This window comes from Oncorhynchus nerka, linkage group LG21 (genome assembly GCF_034236695.1).
Source record: "Oncorhynchus nerka isolate Pitt River linkage group LG21, Oner_Uvic_2.0, whole genome shotgun sequence".
Lineage (NCBI taxonomy): Eukaryota > Metazoa > Chordata > Actinopteri > Salmoniformes > Salmonidae > Oncorhynchus > Oncorhynchus nerka.
Genome location: NC_088416.1, coordinates 14235246 through 14248695, shown reverse-complemented (window position 1 = coordinate 14248695; position 13450 = coordinate 14235246). Strand labels below are relative to the sequence as shown.

General features: G+C 41.0%; 1 protein-coding gene and 1 long non-coding RNA gene across 5 annotated transcripts; one reads left to right on the top strand and one right to left on the bottom strand.

The window, feature by feature from the left end:
* The first annotated feature begins 498 nt into the window (after positions 1-498).
* LOC135563551 (uncharacterized) lies at positions 499-7926 on the top strand. The gene is made up of 2 exons (XR_010460374.1): positions 499-1087; positions 6115-7926. It is a non-coding gene; the product is annotated as an uncharacterized LOC135563551 (long non-coding RNA).
* A 2014-nt stretch (positions 7927-9940) lies between these two features.
* Positions 9941-13051, bottom strand: LOC135563550 (putative nuclease HARBI1). Of its 4 annotated transcripts, none has more exons than XM_065006341.1 (9): positions 12925-13051; positions 12660-12837; positions 12508-12569; positions 12339-12425; positions 11969-12252; positions 11854-11889; positions 11200-11753; positions 10808-10919; positions 9941-10713 (listed from the first exon to the last, which is right to left on the bottom strand). In XM_065006341.1, exons 7-9 carry the CDS (start codon positions 11266-11268, stop codon positions 10343-10345), a joined length of 552 nt encoding a protein of 183 aa, XP_064862413.1. In that variant the 5' UTR covers positions 11269-11753; positions 11854-11889; positions 11969-12252; positions 12339-12425; positions 12508-12569; positions 12660-12837; positions 12925-13051; the 3' UTR covers positions 9941-10342. The 4 variants fall into 4 exon arrangements, with proteins under 4 accessions (XP_064862413.1, XP_064862412.1, XP_064862411.1 ...); XM_065006340.1 differs by having other exon boundaries at positions 11200-11889; positions 11969-12142; positions 12211-12252; XM_065006339.1 differs by having other exon boundaries at positions 11200-11889.
* Positions 13052-13450: the final 399 nt, after the last annotated feature.

The window sequence follows — 13450 nt, the reverse complement described above, 5'->3', positions numbered from 1 at the left end:
AATGACATCACAATACCCCATAATGACATCACAATACCCCATAATGACAAAGCAAAAAAAGGTTTTTATAAATGATTAATTAAATGTTTTTATTTTCTTTCAAAAACAAGGACATTTCTAAGTGACCCCAAACTTTTGAAGGGCAGTGTACATCTACATGATGTATTGTTACACCATGTAGGAGCTGTATAGGACCTAGTCTGTTCATTATATACATCTACATGATGTATTGTTACACAATGTAGGAACAGTATAGACCTACAGTAGCTACTTATTTAGATGTAGTTTGACTTAATGAAACTGCCTTTAATGTGCTGTAGTAAACATTTTTTATTCCCGCTAATCAATAAACACATTCAGGTCTTTGTATGTCTCCCTATAATAGTATTATTTAATTCATTCAATTTAAAAATAATCTCTGTCTGAAAATAAAATATGATCCTCAAATGCGTTTCCCCTCCAGTCAGCAGACCGCGATGTGCGTCTTTCAGGCGACGCTGCCAGCGTGACGTATAATCTAGTGGACGGTTCTTCGGACCAACATAGCCGAAAGATTCAATATATTTATACGCTTTTGGTGTATATTTGCTACTGTGTTTTAGACACACTTCTGTCGTATCTACTTGTTAACTTATTTCATTTAATATTACGTTATTTTGTATTAGTCAGCTATAGTATCTGTCTGGTTAAATTAGCACTAGTCTAGTCGCTAATGATAGCTAGCTAGCTACCTAACATCCCCAACCATGAACTCCCTAAACATCTCTTCTCCTGTTAAAGAAGAGTTGATCTGCTGGACGGAGAAAGAAGCTCCGGCGCTGAACATTGTTGTGAAAGAGGGGGAGGAATGTAACAGTAAAACAAGAAGTAGAGGGTGAGGTTGTTACAGTGAAAGAAGAAGAGAAAGACGTTTCAGTGAAAGAAGAGGAAGACGCGTTCAGAGTGAAAGGGGAAGAGGCTGTTACACTAAAAGAAGAGGAGGCAGAGAAAGAGGAGGATGCAGCTTTTGGAGTGAAGAAGGAGGAGGGGGAGATTACTGTCACATTGAAAGATGAAGAGGTGGAGATAGGAGATCTGATTAACACCAGTAAGTACCGCCCTAAATTCGTTTTTTACTTTCGATATTCAGAGTTGTTTCGTCAATGCCTCTTCAACGGAGGGCCCTAGGATGATTTCTGATATTTGTAATTTTTTATTTCACCTTTATTTAACCAGGTAGGCTAGTTGAGAACAAGTTCTCATTTGCAACTGCGACCTGGCCAAGATAAAGCATAGCAGTGTGAACAGACAACACAGAGTTACACATGGAGTAAACAATTAACAAGTCAATAACACAGTAGAAAAAAATGGGCAGTCTATATACAATGTGCAAAAGGCATGAGGAGGTAGGCGAATAATACAATTTTGCAGATTAACACTGGGGTGATAAATGATCAGATGGTCATGTACAGGTGAAAGAAGAAGAGAAAGACGTTTCAGTGAAAGAAGAGGAAGAGAGAATCAGAATCAGACGACGCAGAGAGCAAGCTACCCCCTGTTTTCTCCGTTCCGTTTCCAAAAAGTGACTTAACATATATATTTGAGAAGGGTCTATCTGCTGACCGTAGACTGGGGGGCACGGCATGTAGTGATTTTAATGTAGGGATGTTTTACTACACACCGAGCCCCCCAATAGTGACATGTGAGAGTTGGGTTGGCAACACCAAAGATTATGGATATACTGACAAGATGTCTCAACCTCGTTGTCCACAAAGTGGCACTGCGGGTCCTCTATCTCCCGCCTACCCCTTTTGGTGGATACATATTATTATTGTAATCTTTTGTTTATATTCTATGAGGGTTGTTGTCGTCAACCGCCTGTATTCAATGGAGAGAGATGCTAAGCTACTAGCATGAATATGCATAGCGATCTGGAGACAACTCCTATAGTGTTTTCACAAAGTTGTCGGTGTGTCACGTGTCCACATAATTTAAGCATTATGAAACTTCTGTTGGATCAAGTAAACCTCACGTAGCAAATAAGCCATTTATTTTGTTGTTGACCAAATTCCACTTTGTTGTTTATTTGTTTCCACTTGCATACAACCTACTGTAGCCTACTGGCATGACCTAGAAAGTTACAACCTACTGTAGCCTACTGGCATGACCTAGAGAGTCACAACCTACTGTAGCCTACTGGCATGACCTAGAGAGATACAACTTACTGTAGCCTACTGGCATGACCTAGAGAGATACAACCTACTGTAGCCTACTGGCATGACCTAGAGAGATAAAACCACTTGGATACAACCCACTGTAGCCTACTGGTAACGTTTTATAATTCCTGGAATTTAAATGAATATTTTCCAGTAATAATGATAATTTGTATATTCCTAACCACATGTGGGATCCCATCATAATGCCAACCAAAACAGGTTTAGATTTTTTTGTAAATGTGTTAAATCTATTTCCCTGGATAACTAGTCTGAGTCATGTAAGATCCCAGGATAAAACTAGTCTGAGTAATGTAAGATCCCAGGATAACTAGTCTGAGTCATGTAAGATCCCAGGATAACTAGCCTGAGTAATGTAAGATCCCAGGATAACTAGCCTGAGTAATGTAAGATCCCAGGATAACTAGCCTGAGTAATGTAAGATCCCAGGATAACTAGTCCGAGTAATGTAAGATCCCAGGATAACTAGTCTGACTAATGTTAGATCCCAGAATAACTTGTCTCAGAGTAATGTAAAATCCCAGGATAACTAGTCTGACTAATGTTAGATCCCAGAATAACTTGTCTCAGAGTAATGTAAAATCCCAGGATAACTAGTCTCAGAATAATGTAAGTCTCAGATAGTTTTAACCCATTTACAGTCTAAGCCTTGTCTGGTTTGGGGGGTGGGGGGTTCTTCTAAGCTATATGGAATTGTTTTAAGAAGGTTTAAACAACAAGATGGGCTTCTCCAGTATAGTACTGTAGAAACACCCTCCGACATGAAGGGCTTACCCAGTATAGTACTGTAGAAACGCCCTCCAACATGAAGGGCTTCCCCAGTATAGGACTGTAGAAACACCCTCCAACATGAAGGGCTTCCCCAGTATAGGACTGTTTTAAGGTTATACCAATGATAAGTAGGCTTTCTGATTTTGAATTGTAAGACTCCTTGAAGTATCAACCAAAAATATTCATAAGTTAATTTATGTCAAATTATTAGGCCATACTGCTATTACCCATAGTAACACATTGGATAACATTCACAACATGGAACAACAGTAACCATAGTAACACATTGGATAACATTCACAACATGGAACAACAGTAACCACAGTAACACATTGGATAACATTCACAACATGGAACAACAGTAACCATAGTAACACATTGGATAACATTCACAACATGGAATAACAGTAACCATAGTAACACATTGGATAACATTCACAGCATGGAACAACCGTTACCATAGTAACACATTGCATAACATTCACAACATGGAACAACAGTGTTTCCCCCAAAACATATAAAGGGAGTTTGGTCTTAAGGGTCTGTCCTTTTTCTGAGATATATAAAAATAAAAAGTTTGCTGCTTCAGTGTCTTTAGATATTTTTGTCAGATGTTACTATGGAATACTGAAGTCTAATTATAAGCATTTCATAAGTGTCAAAGGCTTTTATTGACAATTACATGAAGTTGATGCAAACAGTCAATATTTGCAGTGTTGACCCTTCTTTTTCAAGACCTCTGCAATCCGCCCTGTCATGCTGTCAATTAACTTCTGGGCCACATCCTGATTGATTGCATCCCATTCTTACATAATCAATGCTTGGAGTTTGTCAGAATTTGTGGATTTTTGTTTGTCCACCCGCCTCTTGAGAATTGACCACAAGTTCTCATTGGGATTAAGGTCTGAGGAGTTTCCTGGCCATGGACCCAAAATATCGATGTTTTGTTCCCCGAGCCACTTGGTTATCACTTTTGCCTTATGGCAAGGTGCTCCATCATGCTGGAAAAGGCATTGTTTGTCACTAAACTGTTCCTGATGGTTGGGAAAAGTTGCTCTCAGAGGATGTGTTGGTACCATTCTTTATTCATGGCTGTGTTCTTAGTCAAAATTGTGAGTGAGCCCACTCCCTTGGCTGAGAAGAAACCCCACACATGAATGGTCTCAGGATGCTTTACTGTTGGCATGACACAGGACTGATGGTAGCGCTCACCTTGTCTTCTCCGGACAAGCTTTTTACCGGATGCCCCAAACAATCGGAAAGGGGATTCATCAGAGAAAATGACTTTACCCCAGTCCTCAGCAGTCCAATCTCTGTACTTTTTTGCAGAATATCAGTCTGTCCCTGATGTGTTTCCTGGAGAGAAGTGGCTCCTTTGCTGCCATTCTTGACACCAGGCCATCCACCAAAAGTCTTCGCCTCACTGTGCATGCAGATGCACTCACACCTGCCTGCTGCCATTCCTGAGCAAGCTCTGTACTGGTGGTGCCCCGATCCCGCAGCTGAATCAACTTTAGGAGACGGTCCTGGCGCTTGCTGGACTTTCTTGGGAGCCCTGAAGCCTTTTTCACAACAATTGAACCGCTCTCCTTGAAGTTCTTGATAATCCGATAAATGGTTGATTTAGGTGCAATCTTACTGGCAGCAATATCCTTGCCTGTGAAGCCCCTTTTGTGCAAAGCAATGATGACGGCACGTGTTTCCTTGCAGCTAACCATGGATGACAGAGGAAGAACAATGATTCCAAGCACCACCCTCCTTTTGAAGCTTCCAGTCTGTTATTCGAACTCAATCAGCATGGCAGAGTGATCTCCAGCCTTGTCCTCGTCAACACTCACACCCGTATTAACGAGAGAATCACTGACATGATGTCAGCTGGTCCTTTTGTGGCAGTGCTGAAATGCAGTGGGATTCAGGTAATTTGCATGGCAAAGAGGGACTTTGCAATTAATTTCAATTTATCTGACCACGCTTCATAACATTCTGGAGTATATGCAAATTGCCATCATACAAACTGAGGCAGCAGACTTTGAAAATTAATATTTGTGTCACTCTCAAAACTTTTGGCCACGACTGTACACACAATACCTCATAATGAAAAAGCTAAAATAGGTTTGTAGAAAACATGTCACATTTATTAATAAGAAAAAACAGATACCTTATTTATATAAGTATTCAGACCGTTTGCTATGAGACTTGAAATTGATCTCAGGTGCATACTGTTTCCATTGATCATTGTTGAGATGTTTCTACAACTTGTTTGGAGTCCACCTGTGGTAAATTAAATTGATTGGACATGATTTGGAAAGGCACACATCTGTCTGGCTACCACAGCATTCTGAAGCGATACGCCATCCCATCTGGTTTGTGTTTAGTGGGACGATCATTTGTTTTTCAACAGGACAATGACCTAACACACCTTCAGGGCTATTTGACCAAAAAGGATAGTGATGGAATGCTGCATCAGATGACCTAGCCTCCACAATCACCTGACCTCAACCGAATTGAGATGGTTTGGGATGAGTTGGGCCGCAGAGTGAAGGAAAAACAGCCAACAAGTGCTCAGCATATGTGGGAACTCCTTCAAGACTCTTGGAAAAGCATTCCAGCTGAAGCTGGTTGAGAGAATGCCAAGAGTGTCCGAAGCTGTCATCAAGGCAAAGGGTGGCTACTTTTAAGAATCTAAAATATATTTTGATTTGTTTACCACTTTTTTGGTTACTATATGATTCCATATGTGTTTTCATAGTTGTCATGTCTTCACTATTATTCTACAATGTAAAAAAATAGTAAATATAAAAACCAACCCTGGAATGAGTAGGTGTGTCCAAACGTTTGACTGGTACTGTATATCTCAAATGTTTTTACATTCCGTTACATAAAGTCACTTTCTTACCACTTACATTTACATTTAAGTCACTTCTTCCATAGTCAAACATGTAAGGATTTTTTTTTTATTATGGATCATGTCAAAAATGTATTGAATTCAAATGGATTAACCCAGCCTACAAAGCACTCCAGCCACTCTGTTGAGGGATCTAGTCTCTATTAAACCTCATAGGAAGACCAGTTTTATCATGTGGATGTTTCATTCAGGTCTCTGTTTAACGAGATACTCTGTCTTTGGCAGGAGAGAGACCAGACTCTCACTCTGACAGCGGGAAGAGTCCTTCAGGGGAACCAGACCCAGAGACGCCCAAACCAGTGAGACAACACCACTGCTCCCACTGTGAAAATAGTTTTTGCTGGTCAGGGAACCTAAAACTGCATGAGAGGACACACACAGGAGAAAAACCTTACCAGTGTTCCCAGTGTGGAAAGAGTTTTGCCGTGTTAACTAACCTGAAAAGGCATGAGAGAATACACACAGGAGAAAAGCCTTATCACTGTTCCCACTGTGGAATTTGTTTTATTCAGTTAGGGCACCTAAAAGGTCATGAGAGGACACACACAGGAGAAAAGCCTTTCCAATGTTCCCAGTGTGGAAAGAGGTTTACTAAGAAAGGGCAAGTAAAAGAGCACGAGAGAATACACAAAGGAGAAAAGCCTTTCCAATGTTCCCATTGTGGAAAGAGTTTTACACGGATACGAAATCTAAAAAAGCATGCGAGACTACACACCGGGAGAAAAGCCTTACCAATGCTCCCAGTGTGGAAAGTGTTTTGCCGTGTTAACTAACCTGAAAAGGCATGAGAGAATACACACAGGAGAAAAGCCTTATCACTGTTCCCAGTGTGTAAAAAGAGTTTTACCTGGTTAGGGAGCCTGAAGGTGCATGAGAAGACACACTAAAAAAAGCCCTACCACTGCTCTTTCTCTCTGTGTGGAAGGACATTTTTCCAGTCAGAGAACCTGAAATTACATGAGAAAATAAAGGTGCTGTGTTCTGACTTATTTTTGACTGAGAATTTGTGTTTTTGTTTATGCCACATGAAATCATATTGTTTATGATTATACCTGTCTATTTAAGGTCCCACAGTTAACAATGCATGTCAGAGCAAATACCAAGCAATGAGATCAAAGAAATTGTCCATAGAGCTCAGAGACAGGATTGTGTCGAGGCACAGATCTGGGGAATGTTACCAAAAATGTCTGTAGCATTGGAGGTCCCCAAGAACACAGTGGTCACCATCATTCTTAAATGGAAGAAGTTTGGAACCACAAAGACTCTTCCTAGAGCTTGCCACCCGGCCAAACTGAGCAATCGGGAGAGGAGGGCCTTGGTCAGCAACCCAATGTTCACTCTGACAGAGCTCCAGAGCTCCTTTGTGGAGATGGTTTTCCTTCTGGAAGGTTCCCCCATCTCTGCAGCACTCTGCCAATCAGGCCTTTATGTAGCAATGATTAAAACCTCTTAAGGATGCGCCCCTTTTTTTAAACTGTTTTTGGTTTGTCATTATGGGGTATTGTGTGTAGATTGATGAGGGGGAAAAATTTCAATTTTAGAATAAGGCGGTAACGTAACAAAATGTGGAAAAGGTGAAGGGGTCTGAATATTTTCCGAATGCACTGTATACCGCTGGCTGAGGTTTCCACCGCTGGCTGAGGTTTCCACCGCTGGCTGAGGTTTCCACCGCTGGCTGGTAGTTTTGTACACAGTCACGTGATACGTGGTATAGAAAAATCCAATTTTAGGAGAGTACAAGGGAGGCACTATACTGTCTCTGCAGGTGTCTATCTGCACTGAAACAGGTGCCCCTCCACCCTCTGGTGGGATGAATCATGTCTCCAGAGAAACCTAGATTCAAATACTTAGATTTGTGTGTATTGGGTATATGTTGTGAAATTGTTAGATATTACTTGTTAGATATTACTGCACTGTCGGAGCTGGAAACACAAGCATTTCGTTACACCCTCAAAAACATCTGCTAAACACGTGTATGTGACCAATAAAATGTCATTTGATTTTGATTTGAAATAAACTTCCTATTTATCAACGGTGCTTTTGCCTGGGGTCAAAATGACTCCAAAGGATTTTAATTTGTTAAAAGTCCATTTTGATACAGAAACACTAAACCATGATTTAGATTTATTAATAACCAGTTGATTGACAATGTCATGAAAATTTGGAAGAATAGAATAAACCACATTTTGGCTATGATAAAAGTTATGCCTCTGGAGTCAAAATGATCCGAAGTATGGTTCAATGCAAATATGTAGTGGGTGTAAAGTTTGATTCATTTGTAATGAGTGATAATTTAAAACAAGACATGCTTCTCTTTGAACAACTTAATATAATATTAAACTTTTAAATAAATGAAAAATAAACGTTTGGTTCCTCAACTGCGTCGCTCACTCCAGTCAGCAGATGGCGATGTGAGTCTTTTAGGTTCCGGCGACGCTGCCAGTGTGATGTATAATCTAGTGGATGTATAATCTAGTAATCTGTCACATGTACTTGTTGGCCCATTTAATTATATATGTACGTTGTTTGTCAGCTAGCTGGTTTGCTAAATTAGTTTAGAACTAGGCTAGTCGCTAATGCTAACTAGCTAACATCCCCGACCATGAGCTCACTAAGCTACTCTCCCCCGGAGAAAGAAGCTCTTGTCAAAGAGGAGGATGTTACAATACAAAAACAAGTAGAGGGTGAGGCTGTTACCGTGAAAGAAGAAGAGAAAGACGTTACAGAGAAAGAAGAGGAAGACTCGTTCAGAGTGAAAGAGGAGGAGGATGTTACAGTAAAAGCAGAGGAAGAGAAAGAGAAGGATGCAGTTTTTAGAGTGAAAAGGGAAGAGAGGGAAACTGGATATCTGGGCCCGGTTTCCCAAACGCATCTTAAGGCATCCAATGGTTCTAATGATGAATGGGCCCTAATTAACACTAGTAAGTACTGTCTTAAAAACAGAGGCACAAACTCTGCAGTTGTTGAACTGATGTTTGGTGTTAAAGGTGAAATCTGCCATTGTTACATCTATATTTGGACTTTTAAATTATTTATTTATAGCCATTGATACTTGAAGAATATAACACATGCCCCATGAGCTTAGTTCAACTGTTGTGCCCCATTTAGGACCCAAAATAAACTTGTTTAACTCCAGTGTTTAGAAACAATGTAAATCAACACTGTATAGCCTCAATATGGTTAAAACTATAATGTTGATATCATGGATGGCCAGTCCTTGCATCCATAGGTCTGTCTATAAATTGTATCGCCTCAACATGTTTTTATTTTATTTACCTTTATCTATACAGTTTTATTCTCATTGAGATAACATTTCTTTTCCAAGAGAGACCAGGGGCCTGTTGCACAAAACTAGGATAAGGGATTAAGCCAGGATATCTTGGTGATCCTGGCTCAATTGATCCGTAATCCGGTTGCACTAAAGATGGATAGGGGGCAGGAGGATATGTTATGGTATAAATTACCATGGAGATTTATTCTGTGGAGCTAGCCTGCTCCAGACCAGGCTAAATTCCAGGATCTATTTAATCTCATCCCTAATGTCAGTCAGCAGTCACCACAAATGGAAACCAATAGTTATTTCACTGCTCACTATACATTGTTATCACATATAACTAGACCCACTGTTATTATTTAAACGTTTGTGATCATTAATTTCAATGATTTTGGATAAAAAATGATTTTTAGATGATGTTGCTATCATTAGATAATTTACAGTTTCCCATAGACTATAAGGCTATATATAAAATGATAGAATATTAGGGCCACAGAGGGGAAAAAAACACAAGTCATAATATTGTAACGTGTTGTTTTAAAGGAGGACAGTTGTTAAAATGACAGATGTGGGGCATTTCGTGAAATTGTACTTCAGTATGGTTTCATAAACAAAGACATGCTGATGTGCCAGAATATTAAGTATCACATTGTCATAAGTATCAAAACAATATGTAGCTTTTCTGCAGAAAGAACCAGCCTCATAAATTTATGACTTTATCCTTTTTCTTCAGTGTGGCCCTAGTACTCTGTCATATAAACAAATACACATTCCATATGAATATAAAAACACAATGTGTAACATTATGTTCCTTTATTGAATAAGGACAAAACAAAGCAGGTAAACCATCAGCTCCTTTCGAAACTGAAGTCACAGTGACTCTACAAGATGGAAAGCACAGAATCCAAGCATATTATACAAAATGATACATACACATTCAAAGGTCTGTATATAACACACCCTGCATGTCTGCACACTAGAATAAATGCAGGACAAATCCATACACATCAACTGAACAGACAAATGAATGGATGCAGTAGCCTCCCTGCAGCCTTGTATTACACACAGTATACCGCACAAACATCATAAGAGGCCAAATTCGTCAAAAAACGAACCCAAAAAAACCCAAATTCCTCTGCCACCGCAGGACATATTTAACCAAAATTGAAAGCACACATACTAACTAAAATAATTCAACACATATTGGTCCCTCAGCAGCCGACCACTGTCGTCATCAGGGAAGATTGCCGGATTGTCCCAGTCCATGGCTGGTGGCACTCTGGGGGCCCTCTCCTTCCTCAGGCAGGCCACATTGTGGAGGACAGCACAAGCCACAGTAATATCACATGCCCTAACAGGGCTGACCCTTAATTTGTGAAGGCAGTGAAAGCGTGCCTTCAGGAGGCCAAAGGTCATTTCAACTCTGGCCCTGGTCCTGGCATGGGCATGGTTGTAGGCCTGCTGTGCTTCCTGGGGGTCTGTGAAAGGTGTCAGGAGAAAAGGCTGGCAGCCATACCCCCTGTCTCCCAGCAACACACCAGAGAATTCACCTGTCAACACAAAATCTCATCATTACTACCTCATAAACACAGTGATATTCTTGACACAGCCATGATGGTTATAAATAGGGGTTGTGTGGCTTACCTTGTGATAGGCACTGATAGATTTCAGAGGCCCGAAAGATTCTGGAGTCATGGACTGAGCCAGGCCATTTTGCCACAACATTGCTGATCACACAGTCAGCATTGCAGACCATCTGAAATCATAAGATGAGGAATATTACACCAATCAATGCACATCACTGGCAATGCAGAGTGTTCGTCAATGGACAATATCAAAAGTTATGTTCACCTGAACATTAATGCTGTGAAAGGATTTCCTATTCACAAAATCGGCCTCATGGGCACCTGAGGGGGCTTTTATCCTTATGTGTGTGCAGTCCACTGCACCAATGACATTGGGGAAACCTGTCACACAAAGTAATGAGTATCCTACTATGTGTTAACAGTTGTCCTGTAATTTGTAGATCCTCTTACCTGCAATCCTATAGAACTCCTCTTTGATGTCACAGAGTCTTCTGTGGCCAGGGAAGGAGATGAAGACATCTGCTAATGCTTTGATAGCCAGACACACACTCCTTATTGTGCGGCAAATTGTGGCCTTGTTCAGCTGTTCTGCATCCCCCACTGAGTACAGGAAGGCTCCACTAGCAAAAAGCGCAAGGCCACACAAACCATTTGCTCCACACTCAGTGCATGGCTCCGTGCAGTGCGGTGCTTAATCCTGGGACCCAGTAGTCTGCATAGATACCTGATGCCATCTGCAGAAAACCTGTATCTTTCATATAGATGGTCATCAGGGAAGGCCAGTGGGTCCAACCGGTCCCTGAAGACCCTTTCTCGCCTGAAGGCTCTCCTCAGCACAAGTGCTTCCTCATCCACCACATCTCGCACGAATGGGCATGCCATTGTCAGAGCAGAAAGGAACACACAATTTTGGGCCTTCATATAGGCTAGTGGCCACACCTGGTGCTGGGGGGGTGGGCAAAAGAGGGCGATGCCTTATAACGATGACTTGGTTGTACTGATTGCTGGGAAAATAAAAAAAAAACCTTAGAAAGATGCCACCGTCCTGTGTGCTCACAATAAGAGCTCATATGTCATGGCTCACTTGACTTTACGAGAATATACCTAATTTTTATTTTGAGCTGTGTCATCTTCTTGGAGCTGGGGGAGGAAAGAAAAATAATGATTAATACATTTGTGTTACAGTTAGCATACAGTGTACATTGAAGGCATATCTCACCTCCCTCTCAAGTTTTTTTATTTCAAGGTCCAGTTTCCTAATTGTCCTCTTTTTTATTTCGGACTCCAGTGCAAGATTTTCCATCTTTTTCTTCTTGTACTGAATGTCTATGTCTGCCAGTTCTATTTGGCGCCGGAGGTGGTTGCCATACAACTTTCTGATAGCTTGTGAGCTCTGTGAACACAATACAATTAGCGCAGCTGGAATTTGGCAGGATGTGGTGTCCTTTTATTAATACGCACTATGTTGCCAGGCTGGTTTTCCCACTGTATAGCATCTGGGTCCTGTAAAAGAAATTAGATTTTTGATTTTGATGAGGACTCCTCACCATTGTAGAGTAAATATTACTTTCACAGTCTTAACATGATACCTCATGCCTTCTGGAATCCAGAGAGATGGTCTCCTCCTCATCATCGTCTCCATCATGTGCTGTTGCTGCTGCACTGGGGCCTTCACCCTATCACATTTAATCGGATTCATATTGAAGCTAGTAGACAAGACATGCCAGGCCTACAGTATGCCTTTGATGGAGTACTCACTGGATCAGCATCGTCTGGTGCTTGTGCTGGTGGCTCTAACAGGAACACAGTGCTGCCAGGCACTGCAAGGCAATAGGTAAACCAAAGTCAGACAGTCCAAATTGATTCAATATGAATGTGGTTGTATCCCATGTAGAGATGGAAGGACATACCTTGAATGAAGCGGGTGGCATCTTGGGAGGAACCTATGCTCGTCTCTTTCCCCCCAGGGATCCCCTCTTAAGACGGGCCTGCCTTTATTTAGCTCCAAGGCCATGTCCTCTGCTGGGGTAAGGTCAGCCTTTGGTGACCCACCACCCGTGCCTTGTCTGTGGGTATTCTTTTTCACTGCTAAAACAGTACAGACAATGTGTGAGCAGGCACCTTCTGGGTACAATATATGCTTGTGCTTTGTTAAATATTAGTCAGGGACCATACCATTCTGCAGAATGTTCTTGTATTTGATTTTGACCTGCTGCCATGTCCGTTTTGGCCCGTTCATGTTTAATCTACACACACACACACACACACACACACACACACACACACACACACACACACACACACACACATTTAATGGAGTCACACTGCAAAAATTACTTGGTATTTTTGTCTTGTTTTCAGTAAAAATATCAAAAAATGTATCATAGCTTTATACAGTGTGATGGAGTTACTTTACACAATTTCACTCATATCTGCAGTGCATTTCAATTAAAAATTTAACCGTTTCATAATTACAGTACAACTGCATTTTTGGAGATGTGAATTAAATATTTGAATTGTAATTGTGATGTTTCAGCGGAGCGGTGAGTGTGTAATTGTGCACTACTTACGCATTCAGGCGGTCTGCAATACTTTGCCACGCTTTTTCTCTTTGCTTTATCACTGTGGCGGTGTTGCCTTTCTTCTTAATTATATCTTTTACCTCCTCGTATGCCTCCATGAGGATTTGTGCTTCCGACAG